The sequence below is a fragment of the Amphibalanus amphitrite genome, unplaced genomic scaffold (genome assembly GCF_019059575.1).
Source record: "Amphibalanus amphitrite isolate SeventyFive unplaced genomic scaffold, NRLGWU_Aamphi_draft 000789F_arrow, whole genome shotgun sequence".
NCBI lineage: Eukaryota > Metazoa > Arthropoda > Thecostraca > Balanomorpha > Balanidae > Amphibalanus > Amphibalanus amphitrite.
This window is the reverse complement of record NW_024882283.1, coordinates 294460-310749: the sequence shown is the minus strand read 5'-3', so window position 1 is coordinate 310749 and position 16290 is coordinate 294460. Positions and strand designations below refer to the sequence as shown.

At 52.9% G+C, this 16290-nt stretch overlaps 1 protein-coding gene across 1 annotated transcript; it reads right to left on the bottom strand.

Annotated features, from left to right (window-relative positions):
• Positions 1-198: 198 nt before the first annotated feature.
• Positions 199-16112, bottom strand: LOC122366176 (ABC transporter G family member 21-like). The gene is made up of 13 exons (XM_043338116.1): positions 15100-16112; positions 12502-12659; positions 10995-11164; positions 7987-8092; positions 6401-6501; positions 5967-6128; positions 5109-5202; positions 4618-4773; positions 4135-4412; positions 3750-3957; positions 2852-3066; positions 1605-1813; positions 199-1315 (listed from the first exon to the last, which is right to left on the bottom strand). The coding sequence occupies exons 1-13, from the start codon at positions 15486-15488 to the stop codon at positions 1120-1122; spliced, it is 2442 nt and encodes an 813-aa protein (XP_043194051.1). The 5' UTR covers positions 15489-16112; the 3' UTR covers positions 199-1119.
• Positions 16113-16290: the final 178 nt, after the last annotated feature.

Sequence of the window (16290 nt, the reverse complement as noted above, 5' to 3'; positions counted from 1 at the left end):
AACTGGTTTTGATCTTGCTCTTATCAGCGGAAATGTATGTTTTGATATTTGTCGCGCGCATGCGGTTGCATACCACGATTTTTTTCCTATCACCGCACCTGGCATGAAACGATGAACGAATGTCTGTGAACTCCAGGTACCTATCATTTGCATTCATTCATTCGCGGTCAGGATATTTCGGCGGAAATAACACTATAATTCACACAATAATTGTATTTTACAAAGTCAGTTTGTGCGTATATACCTGAACACGCAAAAATGCATACTCCAGTGAGCACGACGATCACCTTAACACCGCGGTACAAAGATCGGCACATGCAAAAATAGTCTAACCACAGCCGTCCGCTCCAAACACTGTGAACCGTCATCAGGCCGTCTCTGCTGTGACCCTGCCCATCACTGATTCCGCAGTGTGACACAGCTGCTACAGGAGAAATGCTTCAGAGGCTGCACTGGATTCTGTTCACAAATCATAGCTCTCAGTTGATCCTGATCTCATCTTTTCTCACCCTCCGTACTCCCGGATCAATGAGAAATGGCGCAACAGGCGGCTATTTGCATGCTACCTCCACGTTCCCCGTTGGGCCTCAGAATGCATACGGTATATTTACAAATATGATTGCCATGATTTCAAGTCATCAATGATTATATCACAACAGGCGAGTGATGATAAGGCGTGGACACGACACTACAGTGGCACACACGAGACATGGCAGCAAAGGCTGTTCACTCGAATGAGACCGCGTCGCGCTGGCGATCGCGAAAACACGGCGCATTCCACTAGGAACCCGACATATCTGTGGATCACTGACAAACAATAGGAATGCAGAGCCACACAGCAGCCGTTACATGACTGAACAGGGCTGCGGAACACCTCAGCCCGATAACACTAGGAACCTCACCTTCCAAAACGATGCATGTCAACCCTTTCCGACAAAGATGTACTCCAGACGAACTTCCCAATCAACTAAAGCTCGCGTCACGCAAGACATCATGCTATTTGAGGCATTTTCAGGCACGGTACAACAGCGCGATAAGAACTATTGAAAACAGTACAGCAAAAGAGGACACTGTCGGTTGCGTGGCAGCAGGACAGGCGGCGCCGCCACCCCAGTCCGGTTAATGAGTGGGCGTGCGGAAGAACCGTAGCACCACGTAGCCGAGCACTCGGAACACCACCATAAAGGCGAACAGCGCGGACAGGTTGGCCCAGAACGGCAGCTCTCCGCCGCGCCGGCTCAGCAGCTCTTCGGGCGGGACGAATGTAGCGCCATCTGCCACACACGCCACGAACTTGGAGTTCTCCTCGGCACACCTGCAAGGAGGAGCACAACGTCAGCACTTGGTAGCGAATGATGTGTCGCACATCCTCCCCTTACGATTTTCTAAGCATCGTAATAGCTAAGCTATTAAACAAAACAGGAACGTAAAAGAATATTGCGCTGATAATATATCATATAGCAGCTCATCAAGTATCGTGTCCGTAAGCCCGTTCTCTTTTCCTTTCCTGAAATCTCTCAACCTCAGAGCCTTTGTTTATTTCTCCTTTACATCGCTCTCATACCAGCCCTCTGTATTAAATCCTGAAGTTCCCCACCACTGACCTGAACGGAGCGCCGTTCGTGAACTCGACGATCTGCATGTTCTGGTAGGCGTAGAACACCATGGAGAGGTAGCGCATCCAGCCGAGCCAGCTGGGGATGTGCGTCGACAGGAAGCCGCCAAACAGCTGTGTGCCGCACGTGAAGATGGCGCCCACCGTGTTCCCCACCTGGAAGTCCATGCAGGCCACGCCGAAGAACACGCCGACACTCTGCGAATGCGAAGAAAATCCGTCAATGATTTTCTAAAGCCAAGTAGGAGACTCGATAACACAATCATCTCACTGAAAGATAAGAGATTGAGTGATGCTCTGGCTGAATCATGGAACCTGACTTTTTGATACGAATAAACGGACAGCTGCCCGTTTTTTATAGCATGATTTTATTACGAGCGAGCGAGCGCAGCGAGCGAAGTGAGTCTTTTCAATATAACGGAAAAATCTCAGTATGAGCGGCCCGGCCCGGCCCGGCCCAGCCCGGCCCGGCCCGGCCCGGCCCGGCCTGTAACGCTTTTGAGAGGCTTATATCTCAGGAACCGCTGGACCGATTGGCCTGCGGTCTTTTTTGCTGGGTAGCCCCATTCCTTCTACCCCGTAATTGACTACTTTTGATGCATCTCAGTGACCGTCGTGGCACGTGCCACGTGAAAAGTCAAGGGTGTTCAAGCTGTTTTGCAAAAGTAGTGATTTTGAGAGGCCCATATCTCAGCAGCCGCTTGGGCGATTGTCTTGCGGTAATTTTTGTAGGGTAGCTGCATCCCTTCTACCAAAGGTCGGATATTCTTGATCTATGTGAGGGACCCCCACTGCACGTGCAAAATGAAAAAAAGAATAGGTGCCAAATTTGTTCCCATTTCAATAACTCGGTAATTACTGGGGCGATTTCGCTGAAACTTGGCATACAGGTAGGCACCCACCAGGCAATGCATTCCCATGTGTTGCGGTTAGGGTGCTACTGCACGTGCGCACGTGCAGGGGGCGCTCCCAGATCTCGAGAACGGCTGGGCCGATTGCGCTCAAATTTGGTACACGGTTGGGGACCAGTTAGTAGGGTGCCGTGCAGAAGTCAGTTTGGACCTCTTTTGCACGTGCGCACGTGCAGAATGCCGCTTCCAGATCTCAGGAACGGCTGGGCCGATTGCGTTCAAATTTGGCACACCGCTAGCGGGCTCACTATCTCGCTCGCTCGTTCTTCGCCCAAAAGGCGTTTTACTGGTTAATACATTTTCTCAGTGTCTCACTTGTGCTTACCTCTGCCACGATGCTGTTGAGCAGCAGCAGCAGCAGCAGCTGGATGAACGTGACGGCCGAGCTGCCGGCCATCATGGGGTAGGAGATGACGAAGTACAGCGTAGGCGGCACCATGAGCAGCGGCAGCTCTCCGAACACCCGGGACAGGTAGAAGGCCGAGAGCCGGTAGGCGCCCGAAGCGCGCTCCTTGTTCACCACCTGCTGCTGGGACGGAACTGGAACGAAACGGAACGGAACATTAGAGATACAGGGGACTGGAACGAAGTCGATGGAACGATTAACGAAAGATTTATCTACTATCTAGAATCTATATCGACATTAGGGGAAGGGTCTCCGTATATTTAAAAAAGAAAATGTCATAAGTTGAACGTCTTTGAAAACAGACATACTGTCTGGTTCAAACACATACACCAATACAGCGCCCAGGAGGACGCGTGTTTCGAATTCAGAGTCCGCCGGTGCAGCATTACTTCAGGCGTTTACTACTACTGCCCTCTAGTGAGGATATGCGGAACCTACGAGTAACAGCCTTGCGGAACAGTCTGGATTCAGGCGCCGATCACTGCTGCCATCTACCGAGAAAAACGGAACTACACTGCCTTGCGGGACAGCCTAGACTAAGGCGCCAACTACTACTGCCATCTATTGAGGAAATCATGGAAACTATACTGCTTTCCGGTGCAGCCTAATTTCAGGCGTTTTAGCTAGTTATCCAGCGGAGACAAGGAAATGAAATAAAGCACGATGTTGTTCGTGGGACAGCAGGGCTATTCCAAACCCTTCAAAACCTTTGGTGTTACTTGCAACTGGTCCAAAACGGTTATGATAAATAAATTAGAACAGCTGATATGCTGTCCCGTTATCTTATAAGCATATAAGCAGCAGGTATAGCACTCACAGTTGAAAAGTGCTCCAAACAGCGAGAAGAGCATCCAGTAGTTTGTGGAGAAGAAGATCCAGCCCTGGAAGTCAGCGATGCTCTCCTCTGTGCGCTCTAACTGGAACCAGACGAGTCCGGCGAGCAGCGCGAGAGCCACCGTGAGGATCAGATTCAGTCTGCTCAGCACCCGCGGACGGGCCTCGCGGAAATTCCTCAGCGTCAGCACCTGCAGAACGGGAGGAACGGCCCGGTTAGAGCGGCCAGTGGCATGTCGGAAATAGTAGAAGATGTGCACCATCGATGAGCCCTTAGTAACTATACCCTATGTATACCACATGGTAGCAGCATCGCTTATGACTCATTCGATTTACAGCTAATCTCGACATGTTTATGGACAACTCGCCTTGAACTGCGTCCAGAAGGATGTGGGCCACCGGTCGGTGAAGAACTCCTCCTCCAGCTCGTTGCTGTGCGAGTCGTTGGACCAGGTGGAAGTGCCGCTGTCCTGGTCGGTGGCCGCCTCCAGGTCCAGGCCGGGACGCGCCGTCTCGATCAGGATGCTGAGGTCGGTCGCGCTGCTGTTGCGGCAGTTCTTGCAGATCTTCGGCAGCTCCTCTTGCTCGTTGATGGTTGAAGGCCAGGGAAGCTTCTGGCCACACTTGCACTTGGGAACGTCTTTCTCTGTAATGCAACGCCCGGACAAATCAGGTCAGGACAACATACGCTATGCATTTTGCTACTAACGCCGCAAATCTGTATGCTTGTTATGTCACTCATACATTGCACTCTTACGTAGATTGACAGCACAGAACATCTCTGAGTCATGGGCAGCACAAATCAATAATCACATAAAAACTAAGGGTGGATCAAAGTCTTTCAAACTAACCGCTAGGTTCGCTGGCGTCGCCGCCCGTGTACGGTGCCGAGTACAGGCTACCGGTGCTGGAGAAAGGTGTGTCGGCGCTCAGCTGTGACTTGGAGTTGGGTCGGGCCGCCGCCAGAATTTTTTGCAGCTTGTCCTCCGTCGTTTTCAGCTGTTCCACTGCGGCGGGAAGGAACAGTCTAGTTGCGACATCGGAGAGACATACCCATTGGGCAGACACGTTGGACGGGGCATATAGAGATGATAATAAAATCATTAAGTGGCTGTTACTTACATTGTAGCACTAGCATATACAAACGTTTTGTTACCTGAGAAACCCAGAAATTAAATATTCAAACCGAAAATGTTTATTGTTTATAATCCATAACCATAACGCATACGCTAAATTAATTAAAATCGCCTTAGTTATGATCACGAAGACATTGAAGTTCCATTATTTCTATTCGTGCGTGACACATGCAGGTACACTATGCCAATACAAATATTCAACTTACGAACAAAGTCGGCAGGATTGTAGTGTGGCTGGATGAAGAGGCCGAGACTGTTGAAATGATTGACGACATTGCCGACCTCTCCAAAGTAGGCAGTCTGCAAAATAAAACACACATTAGTCCATTTAAATCACGCCTGATTCATCGTCAAAATGAGCTAAAACAATGTCGACAAGGCCATCTACTCGGGCCAACGACCAGAATATCTTGACCGCCCAGCCAAGACGTCCCTGTTTTGCCGCCGTTCGCGCAGTCTGGCCGGGGCTAATGACCTCGGGGTCACGGTCAGTGGCCTTCCAAGGGTCAGACGCGTTTTTATCCACCCACCTCCAACCATCACCGAGCGGCCACTGTGCGCGACGTACAGCGCTTGCCGCACACACAATTCATCACGCTTTTTATTCCCATTAGCGGTGGGGCCAGACGATTCGCAAAAACCAAGTAGCGCGCGAGAAAAAAGAGCGGCCGTGCGTCGCGGCAATTTCGTTAGGCGCCAAAAAAGCGTCATCAGCCTTGGTGATTCGGTTTTTGTTGAATTCGTAAGAAAATATGGGAAGGAGGTGGCAGCCAGATCGATACCGAACGGGAATGTTGGCACAGTTCCATAAAACAATGATTTTAGCCAGACACGGTGTCCATACGCCGCGAGAGCGTTTCATTGCAACGTTTCGCATGTGCGTAGATAGGTATGTTACGAATGACAATGAAAAACATCAAAACTTTACTAAAAGAGTGACTCAGACACCAGGTTACGATCATTCAGCAAGTAGGTACTAGAATCACTCCGTGCTTCCCGATGAAAAATAGCTCACCGGCCTCTCATGCAGTTATTCCCATCCTGTGACCGAAGTCGGTACATACCTGTCCGTTGCAGAGGAGCAGCAGCTTGTCGAACATGTAGAACACCTGGGAGGAGGGCTGGTGGACCGTCAGCACGATCGTCTTCCTCTCCTTCAGCGCGTACTCCTTCAGGTTCTTGATCAGGCTGTACGTGGCGCTCGAGTCCAGGCCGGTGCTGGGTTCCTGGCAGGGAAGGTCGGGTTACAGGTACGGCGGGACATGAGGGTGATGCAAGCAGAAATAATGCGCACTTGTGCTGGGGCCTGGGGTGTTAGCCAACTTTAAACACGGGACTGCGTAAAATCAATAGAAAACACAATTCTGACAACTAGTGTTGTCTACATATTTCACACAACCTGAGGTTAAATATAAAACATAAATCGGTTGCACGTTTCATCCACTTTACTATTACCACAATGCGGTAGAAAAGCGAATATAGAGCGAGATTCACTTACATCGAGAAGCATCAGAGCCGGGTTGGTCAGGAGTTCACAGCCGATGTTGGCTCTCTTCTTCTCTCCCCCGGAGAGGCCGCCTTTCATGTACTCGCCGATCCCTGAGAGAGATACCAGTCACGTAAATAAACAATCACTCACTGGCGCTTAAGAGCGGGCTGCATCCGTTTTTAGTTAGCAATATCAGAGTGTGTCATTCCGTGCAAACCTGTCATTATCGGCATAGTTCTCCACACACAAATTAAGCCCTCGCAGCTTCCCATGCAGTTCCAACAAAGAGCAGCAGCCATTACCGACCCGGAACGGCAGCGGGTTAGTGCTCTCGGCGGTCACGACATTGCGAGCCGTTCTGACCTCCAGTGAACGCGCCGACAGGTCACGTCACGCGGGCTCCCGGACCAACCTAGCCGTGCTTCCTAGTTCCGACGAAGACATATCGCTCTGCCAGCTGCGTCTAACACTGCTGCAGGTGTGGCCCCACAGAAAGTGTGAAACTATCTCGATCGCCCGCTCTGCACCAATGCTGTACCAGCTATCTCGATACCGTAAGCAGGGTGTATTAATTCGGAATCTGTCCTCGGTCAAGCGCTGATGGTTCGTAACGTCCACAGCTTCGAAACGGGACCTACGAGGCACTCCTACGACCGACAAAGGTGGCCCACATCAGTCCAGAAGGAAGTGAGGCACAGCGGAAGTTGTCCGTCCCGAACATGCACTCTACCGCACACTAATTCTCAGATGGTGCCGGTCACGACCGGACGAAAGGAATACAGTGATGTAAAAGGTGAAAACTAACGATACAAGATGTATATAGGTGGGGCCGACAGTTTTCAGCTAGTCCATCAACATTTTCCGATACTTCCGCAGTGTTACAGAATAAACGAAGATCAGGGATCAAGTATAACTAGTGGTAGGATATGCAGAAGTTTCTGCTGATCATGGATATATGCGAATGGCGGCGCTGGTTAGCGTCCAGCTCTATTGACGGACCAGAGTTCTCCCAACTCCAGTCACCGTTCCTGGAGGCACGGAAGCTACCTGTCGTTTTTGCCGCCGCCAAGCCTTCATCAGACAACAGTGGAGGCAAAAACCATGTCTGAATACAGCGTGATTGAGTGCGAAATTGTCGGGACTAAAAGCACGAGGAAATTAGCCACTTTGTCAAAATTTGTCCATGACCGCGCGGCTGGTAGTCATAGTTGATAGCCATCAATTCCGAAGTGCAGTTGAAGTGTAGAGCGCCAGGCGGAACTGTTTTTGCCACTACAGTCGGAAAACAAAAACTTCAAGCGCTTCATGTCCGGGGCAAACGAACGTAAAAAAGTAGAAGCGCTAAAAAGCTATCTAATCGAAACAGTGTTTTATTTCATCTTACACAGTTCTGAGAAGCAGGAATCGCTGATGTAGGCGTGCATAACTTCAATTCGATCTATAGACGTCATGCAGTCGTCATGTTTAGAACTGCCTGATATGACAAAAAAGATATTTCTTTAGGCCTGATGTATCCTTCGGTCTAAATGTCTCGCTGTCCCCTCTGACCCGTTCCCGACTGGAGTCGCCCCAGCGCTGATGGAGCGGCTACTCACGTGTGTGCTGGCAGCGCGTCAGGTCCAGTGTGTCGATAATGTGGTCTACGTGGGCGACCTTCTCGGCGTGGCTGAGTCGGTCCGGCAGTCGCAGCTGGGCAGTGTACTGAAAACGGAGAGGTGAGACGGTCAGAGATACAGACAGACGGCGGGTGGTGTTTAGGGAATGACTGAGATGTTTGCTGAGCTGACATCGTCTGAGATGCTGTGGTGTCATAAAGACGGGAAGAGGCCATTCCCTCACCGCGACGAAACGTGAGGCCCTGAATATATAATTTACTAAACAATAAAATATCTATTGGGCCTGTGGCTGGTTCTGGAGCAATTAACAAATAAACAAACCTCATGGCATGACTTTCATTTATACACGCCTGCTGTGGCTCATTGTCCCAGTGGTAAATGGTCGCCACTAAGCTGCGTCTGCCAGGCCGTGCCTGCGCTGGGCCGCACAGCAGCCCGTGCTGTATCGCAAACGACCACGCGCGTCCTAGAAAACTCCGACCCAGAACGGGTTCTGAGCGAGCCCGCGCGGGCGACAAGTCACGTCAAAGTATCACATCCTCATCAGCGCACCACTGTGCGTCAGGGGCCGGCGCACGAGACCCGTGCAGCCAATGTGTCACGTCCGGCACTGATGGGCCATTTTGTCCAGAGGGGTGGCCCGCTGCACGTGCACGTGTACCGTCCCTGCTCCATACCCACCGGAGGTAATTTTCTCTGTCGTTCCATACGTTCGGGAGGGGAGGCCTTGTCAGGCCGCTAACGCTGCGTTCTCTGCGTCCGGTGCACCATCGGTGTGCCACGTTTTGGGACTGCGCCAAACCCTGACGAGCTGAGCCGGGACAGCGGCGACGCCCGGTCGGGATGGCCCGCTAATGCCATTGCACACGGTTCGTTGTGCAGGAATACTATTGCACGACGCCCGGCTGGACATGATGAGAACTGCGTACTCTAGTGGCAACGGCCGGACGCGATGCTCAGAACTGTTGATCACTAGCGCGAATCGCGAGATCACTGACAGCGAATCACGCCACAGGCAGCGTAGTAGTTGCGTAGAAGCAAGAAGGCGTAGGTAATGAAAATGGCAATGACGGTTGAGGTTGTTTCAGTCTACAAAAATTTGTTCATGCATTGCATACAGATTTGTGTCATAAATCCATCATAAATTCATTGATTGACGCCCACGTCATCTGTCATACCCAGCTGTTCTGGCCTCGCTCACTGTATGCATAACATAAATAAAACGGGTCGTGGTTATGTAAGCACTGACGTTTCGTAAGTAGACGAATACATAACCGAGCCGTGGACAGTGGCGATATTGGTCAGACGAACGGGTTTGCGCCCATTAGCAACCGCTTCTCCGCCGCTCCCTCCCCTGCACCTCCGCCATGGACTTGTCTTCTGTTTACCCACCAAAAACCGTCCTGATAACGCGATCGGTACGGGTCGACCGACGGAGATGTGATATGCTCCTAAAAGTTACTAATATGGTTTGATGTAGTTGAAACTTATCGAAATCCAGCATGCATTCAATGAGAAAACGAAACTTAACAACAGAATACGGGCTGACAGCTTACATCGCTGGCAAAAGTTTTCAGCTGCAGGCAACTAAATGGTCTCATACCTAACGAACGAAACGGGTAAATCAGGTTAAAAGCAACAAGGAAGTGCCTATTAAAATCCGCGACGAGACACGTCCCAATTAAAAGTGCGCACGTCATTTACATGTACTTGTCAGCAACAATACAATCCTGAAATTCAGCATCGCGGATATGTTCATGTCCGATTTTATCTGCACGCAAACACAGATGTCCGATGCGATAAACCCGTTTCGGCGCGTCCCGGTTCGTCTGGCTGCCGTTGGCTGAGGCGGTGCCGGAGCGGCGAGTAGCGGGCCCGGTCTGAGGTACCGCTCTGGCCTGAATCGGCGCCCGGTAACAGGCCACGGGGAAGGCCACGGGCCGGCCGGCGGCACTCTGCGGCCGGCACTCGGCGCCAGACGACTCACTCTCGGCAGAAAGTCACTGCGCCGAGACACGCTACCGGCGCGCCGCCTGCCGCCGCCACTGCGACCAAACACGCCACCGCTACATCGAGACACGCGCCTTGGCGCAGAGGTATACCGCGCCTCCGGCGACTGTGGGTCCGGGGCTACCCGCGCACCGCAAACTCGAGAAAATATGGGACGTGAGAAGACATGAAGGAGTGAGACCAAACAGCTACGACGGAATTCCCGACAGTTTATACCCAAAGACGGACAGTTACGGAAGACTTCCCGTCCGCCGTCTATAAGGTGAATAGCTGCAGAGAGAAAACAGTTTCTAATCGATACAACAGTGAACTGGGTGTACTTTCAATGCACGCTATCACTGTCTGGCAGGACTGACCCGGAATAGTCGGGCACAGTGGACCACACCCTGGTAGCGGTGCGGGCCTCTTGGCCGGCTGACAGGGCTCCACCCACAGCCAACGACACACGGTGCCGGCGCGCCTGCATAGCCGATGAGGCCACTGCACCAGCCACGGCAGCCGCGCCGCGCCGGGCGACGGTCGAAAGTCGTGAGGTCGGCCGGGCCCGCCGAGTACGTGCCATGGCCAGTCCAACGGCAGTTCAGAGAGACGGCGCTCGTATTTCTCTGTCACTCTCCTTTCTCCCTCTCTCACTGTATTTCCCTCTCTCCTCTCTATCTCTCTCCCTCTGTATCCTCTCTCCCACCCACCTCTCTTCACTCTTCCTAAATCGTTTCTCGTTTCACTTCTATAACTTTCGATCGTGTTCAATCATGCAAAACCTTATTCGAGTTCACGTTGATTAATGAAGTCAAATCAATTCGCTGGTTGAACAAGATGTCTAGACAACTCATACCGGGCTCAATCTTTTTTTTTACCTAGACTTGGTGCAGCACTCTTATCCAGATGCTTTAACAGTAACACATTTCCGGTGTCAATCTTCCCTCTATTCACCCACGCTCTTCGGTACTTTCCGGTATTAATTCCAACGTACTCACCATTAACGTCTGTCGAAGGGTCAGGTGTGCGAAGAAGATGTCCTCCTGAAGGACGTAGCAGATCTTCCTCTTCAGGTGCTTGTTGAGCAGCTCGCCGTTCAGGAGGACGTCACCGGCGTCCGGCTTCAGCCTCCCGGACAGCACGTTCAGCAGAGACGTCTTGCCGGAGCCTGTAGGCGACACACGCAGTCAGATTAATGACCAAGTTTACAGGCAACAGTTTAAAATGAGTTATTCTATTTGACATTAACCAAGTACATACGCTCAAGAACCGTAAGGTGCAAATAACGTCCCTTGAAGGCCACATAATGAGTGTTAGTGGGACATTAGGAACATCGCTTCCTCGCGACGTAAGAGGCGAAGACTGATGGGAGCTCAGTCATGGTTCAAGACCGGTTTGTAACGACAGATACGCGATGATTCACGGGCGAAATTGATGGCTCCAGCACGCGGCTTCATTCACTCCGTCATGTAGCTTACAGGGACTATCGGAAAATGACGTATAGCTGTGACAACAAATCGATACAATTTTATCCCATACATAATACTTGGAAATTCACGCGAAGGACAGTCGGGTCAAAACACTGCCCAAGGACGTTTCTGAGGAATCCTACAGAATTAGCGCCGGGACCAACCGGCCAGGATAGAAAGCGCTCTCGTGGGCCAGTGTCCCCGAGATGTTTGGTAATCGGATCTCTCGCGCCGGGTAGCTGAGTGTCCCACTTTCCCGGCGCCGTTCGAGTGGAAGAGGGAAGTGATGTGCTCCCTGTTACATTGGACGAACCGAGTATGAATACGGTCCGACCGTACTGACCGCTGACCAGTGGCCATGCTTCACCATTGCGCAACAAAAGTAGCCAGAGCTTGCATGGACAGCTGTGCAACAATGCAGGAAATTGTAATCCATACATGTTTTCTGTATAAGAATAGTAAAATTTCAACTTCACAGCACATAAACCGGCGATAAGTAGCAAGCAAGGCTGCCTAATATTATGACAACTTAGGTGACATGGCGCTCGCGTGACAATCTTCCGATCGCGCTCACAAAGCCGCTGCAGCCGGCCGCCCCGCGATCCCCAATTCTGTCGGCTCGTCAAGGCCAGCTCGGCTGATCACACATGGGCCTCGGCACGGGGTTAATGCTCCGATCTGCAGCAATGAATGCTCACTTTCTCTGGCGAGTCCCCGGGCGGTGAATTCACGCCACCTTCGACTGCCGCAGGAGCGCCGCGTGACGCAGCTCATGTCTCTTTATAGGCTACAGGCTACGGCGCCCATTTATTTTAAATATAAATAGGAATGCTCATTTTACTCTCACCAGTATTCGAAATAAGGTTGCTAAAGTTTGAAGTGTGATTCGAAAAATGTATTGAATTAAACGAATTTTGAAAGATGCTGCCCACATTAAATGTTTAAGAGATCGTTTCAAGAAGTCCGAAATTAATGCTTCATCGGGTACTTGAATCAGATCAGGTCAGCTCAGGTCAGGTCAGGTGATTGTACTCACCACTGGGTCCCATGACGGCCAGCACCTCCCCGGGTCTGACATAGCCCGAGATGCCCGAGAGGATCTGTCGTCCACCGGCCGAGCAGCCCACATTTTGGAACTGCAGGTGGACGGGACGCTGTTTTCCGACGGCGCTGAACTGTGCGCCGGCCTCCGACCTGGCGTGGAGAGAGGAGGAACAGAGGTCAGTCACGGGGCAGGTCAACACACAGGTCAGAGTAGAGAGAGACCAGGGGTCACTCACCGCACGTGACAGTGTATCAGGTAAAAGGGAGACCACTGACCAGGGGTCACTCATAGCACGTGACAGCGCACAGGTAGGGGAGCCATGGGTCACTTGAAGCACGTGACAGTGTATCAGGTCAGAAGGGAGACTGGAGGATAGCCAAAACACGTGACTGTTCACACGTCAGGCCACATGCAGAGAAACCGGGGTCAGCTATGGAACAGATCACTACACAGGTCAGGCGCGGGCGGCCCACAGCTGGTGGTATAGGCCACGAAATAATGTTGGTGCTGGTTAATGAGGAGAAAGATGCTATTCATCTTAATAAATCATAGACCGTAATGCCGATCATATCTCAGAAGCGCGTTAATCTATCGTAACTTTATTACCTGCGGCATGGCATCATCCTCATCCCGCATCGCCACTGCAGGAATGGCTTAGGCTGGTCCATTAGCTTCCATCGAAACGTGTTTCGGATCACGAACATCATTAGCATAACTCGAGGCTGGAGTTACTATGAGGAAAACGGACCAGTGGAAGCATCTGGGCCAATCCGCCGGATTAGGGCCGCCGGGGAGCCCTGTCCGGTCACGTCACTCTACCAGTCACAGTCGTAGGACACAGCTGCAGTTACAGAGTGTACCTACCGCGCGGGGTCACGGCAGATGTGACACAGTGCGCCGCTCTCGGGACGGGCAGGGGCCCACGTGGTAGTGTTGTGAGTGTGTCAGAGCGGCCGGACTGGTAGCGATGTTTGTTGTGTTAGCTGGACTCGCTCTCGGCATACCAGAGGCACCGCAGGGAGAATTGTCCAGGGTCCACTGGCCAGTGCCTGGGACCGTGGCAACGGAGAAACAATGCTATCGGCTGCAGCTATCTGTGCAGCTCAAGTTTAGATCGCTCTACAGGACGTTTGGCTAATGGATGGTGCATTAATTCGGAACTCGTCTGTAACCTTTGAACTCTACAACGGCCAGTCACCCGTTATACAACACAATGATAATACAGCATCTAGCTCGGGTTTAATGCATCGACTAGTACAGCTACTTTGACACATTTTATGCCTCTCGGAGCCGCTCACAGAATAACCGACCTCATGAACCGGGATCGAGCCGTGCTATCGCAGATATTATCACCGACGGAGGACTACCGGCGCGGGCCGGGATGTGAGGACGCACACGGCCGGCGAGCGGACCGTCCTCAGGTGGGCCACCGGGCCAGGGACCACTGCGTCACCGAGTCACTCAGAGGCCGGCGCGGCGCGGCCGGACCCGCATACCAACGAGCCCGGACAGCCGGTCAGGAGGGCGGCCGGCGACAGCAGCCCGCAGCTCCCGTACCGAGCTGAGCTGTCCCAGCCAGCCCTGCCCGCAGCTTCCGTACCGACCTGGGCTGTCCCAGCCAGCCCTACCCGCAGCTCCTACCGACCTGAGCTTCCCCAGCCAGCCGGGACGGGAATAGCACTGGCAGTTATAATTAGTCGAACAGATGAAGTGTCTCGACGAACGCTAACCAGACATTTGCGGTCGCACGTCCCACCATAATCACTCAACGTGCAGTGCAAACAGGTAGGTGCAAGTGCAAAGTCGACAGCTCATAACCTACAGCTGTCACTGCTTATCACTTCATTGTTGGTGAATAAACATAATGACTACTGACTAGGCTAGAAGGGATATGCTTTATCATCCCATTGTATTGTTGATGCCCGTTCAGAACAAGCGCCTCCTGGCCTTATTTAGATGCCTGCTAGGACCTCGCCCTATTCTCTCACATACCTATCACACCACCCAGCTCCCTACACGACTGCCGCGTCCGTTCATCTCTCCCGCGGGGGTGTTGCAGCTCATCCGCAGCTAATGCGACCGCAAAGCGCCGCCTCGGGCCGGGGCGGGGGCGAGTAGCCGAGTTTGCATCGCTGGGGGCGGCTCAAGGCCGAGCTGCGGTCGTTGACCCAGTGTCGGAGCCCAGCCGACGAGGACCACCGCTGACTGGCAGTCGCAGCCGACGCGGCGTGTTTGTTTCGCCGACACATCACCGGGCGGAGGGGGATGTAATGGCATTAGACAATATACCTTGCCAGGTCCCCCTCCCCCCTCTTCTAAGAAGCCACAAAACCGGATTATCCTTGAAGCTTTCTGGCTTGAGCAATACACCGAAAACCAGAAGGCTACATATTTAAGAGAAATCCGGTTGCGTCGTAACTCAAACCCAACTGCCAAGCACCTTACCCCCTCCCCAATCCGCACGTTTGGTTAGTCGTGCCGTTTAATCTCGTACCATTTTATAATAATTATTTATCTAACCATATCAGCCCACGTCAGGTGAGTTTCTGTTCGGCAGTGAGACCATCTGGCCGCGCCGCTCGGACTCACCCGTTGGACGTCTGTGTCGTCATCGCTGCGCGCGGCACGTGCGCCGGGCCGGTGACGAGCGCCTCGCGCTCCGACGCGCATCGCTCCGCCTCAACGTCGATCACGACGCGCTCCCGTCGGCCGCGCCGCGGCAGTCGGCACGGGTGCGGGCAAGAGCTGTCGGCGAAGTGTACGCGACAACTGTCCGGCTCGTTGGCGGCGGCGCAGTGCTGTTCCGGCCGGCGCGGCTCCGGAAGTCGTTTGAGGATGCTGGCAGTGTTGGTACTGGTCACCAGTGCCGCGCCCTGAGCGGGCTCCTTGGACGAGTCGCGTCCGACGAACGAGCGCAGTGCTTCCAGCGGGTGGAGACGAGGCATCGTGTCAATGTTGACAGCGGAGGTGACCACCATACGGACCAGTGGAGTCCTTCCAGTAACGAGTCTGAGACGGAGGTCCCCAGCCGAACGCACGCGGTCGCGAGCAGTCCTCTGTCGACCTCACTGCGCGCGGCACCGGCGCGCACTGCAAGACCTCGTTCGCCGCGCTACTGCGACAACAGCCGACTACGACAGAGTACGGCCGGCTACGTCGTCACTGCGGCGGCGACGGTCCGGGAGCGCGGAGAGGAGCCCGTGCGTCCTCCTCAGCCGGCGGCCGCCACCCGTTTGCCGGCGAGCCAACTTTCTAGCGGCGAGCGTAGGGCCCATTTCGCGGCGCGGGGCGGAGCTCCGGCTGGGCTGGGGCGCCGGGACGCGCGCTCGCTGCCCGCTGACCGGTCAGCACCTGACCCCCCCCCCCCCTCCGACCCCCGACCCCCGCCCCCGAACCAGACATGCGGGGGGCACACTGACGTGCCAACTGAGATATGATGAAACCACCGTGACGCTGTGTAGGTGACAAAGCGATCGAAAACAGCGTGACCGGGTGACGTGTACGAGGTTGATATTTGATTGGAGCGCACACTGGCCCAGCTGGACCGTGCAGTCGTTGCAAACTTGTGATGATGACCCTAATGTTTTACAAATAAACACATGCAATGGCTGACTGAAATGTCTGAAATGACAACCTACAGCCGCACAGCGCTATGTTTAACCGCCTTATCAGGCGACAGAATGAAAGATCTTCAGCAAAACTAAATATTTGTTGAACTGACATTTCCATGAAATGTAATTGCATTACCAGTAAGGAATAAAATAATATGACTCGGAGTGC

What these genes read in the sequence shown, in the direction of transcription:
- LOC122366176 (XM_043338116.1), bottom strand. Translation starts at nt 15,488, where the DNA reads ATGGTGGTCACCTCCGCTGTCAACATTGACACGATGCCTCGTCTCCAC. An exon ending in TGCTCCTCTGCAACGGACAG is followed by an intron (nt 5,203 to 5,966) that starts GTATGTACCGAC and finishes TTTATTTTGCAG; the next exon opens with ACTGCCTACTTTGGAGAGGT. An exon ending in TCAACAGCATCGTGGCAGAG is followed by an intron (nt 1,814 to 2,851) that starts GTAAGCACAAGT and finishes TCGCATTCGCAG; the next exon opens with AGTGTCGGCGTGTTCTTCGG.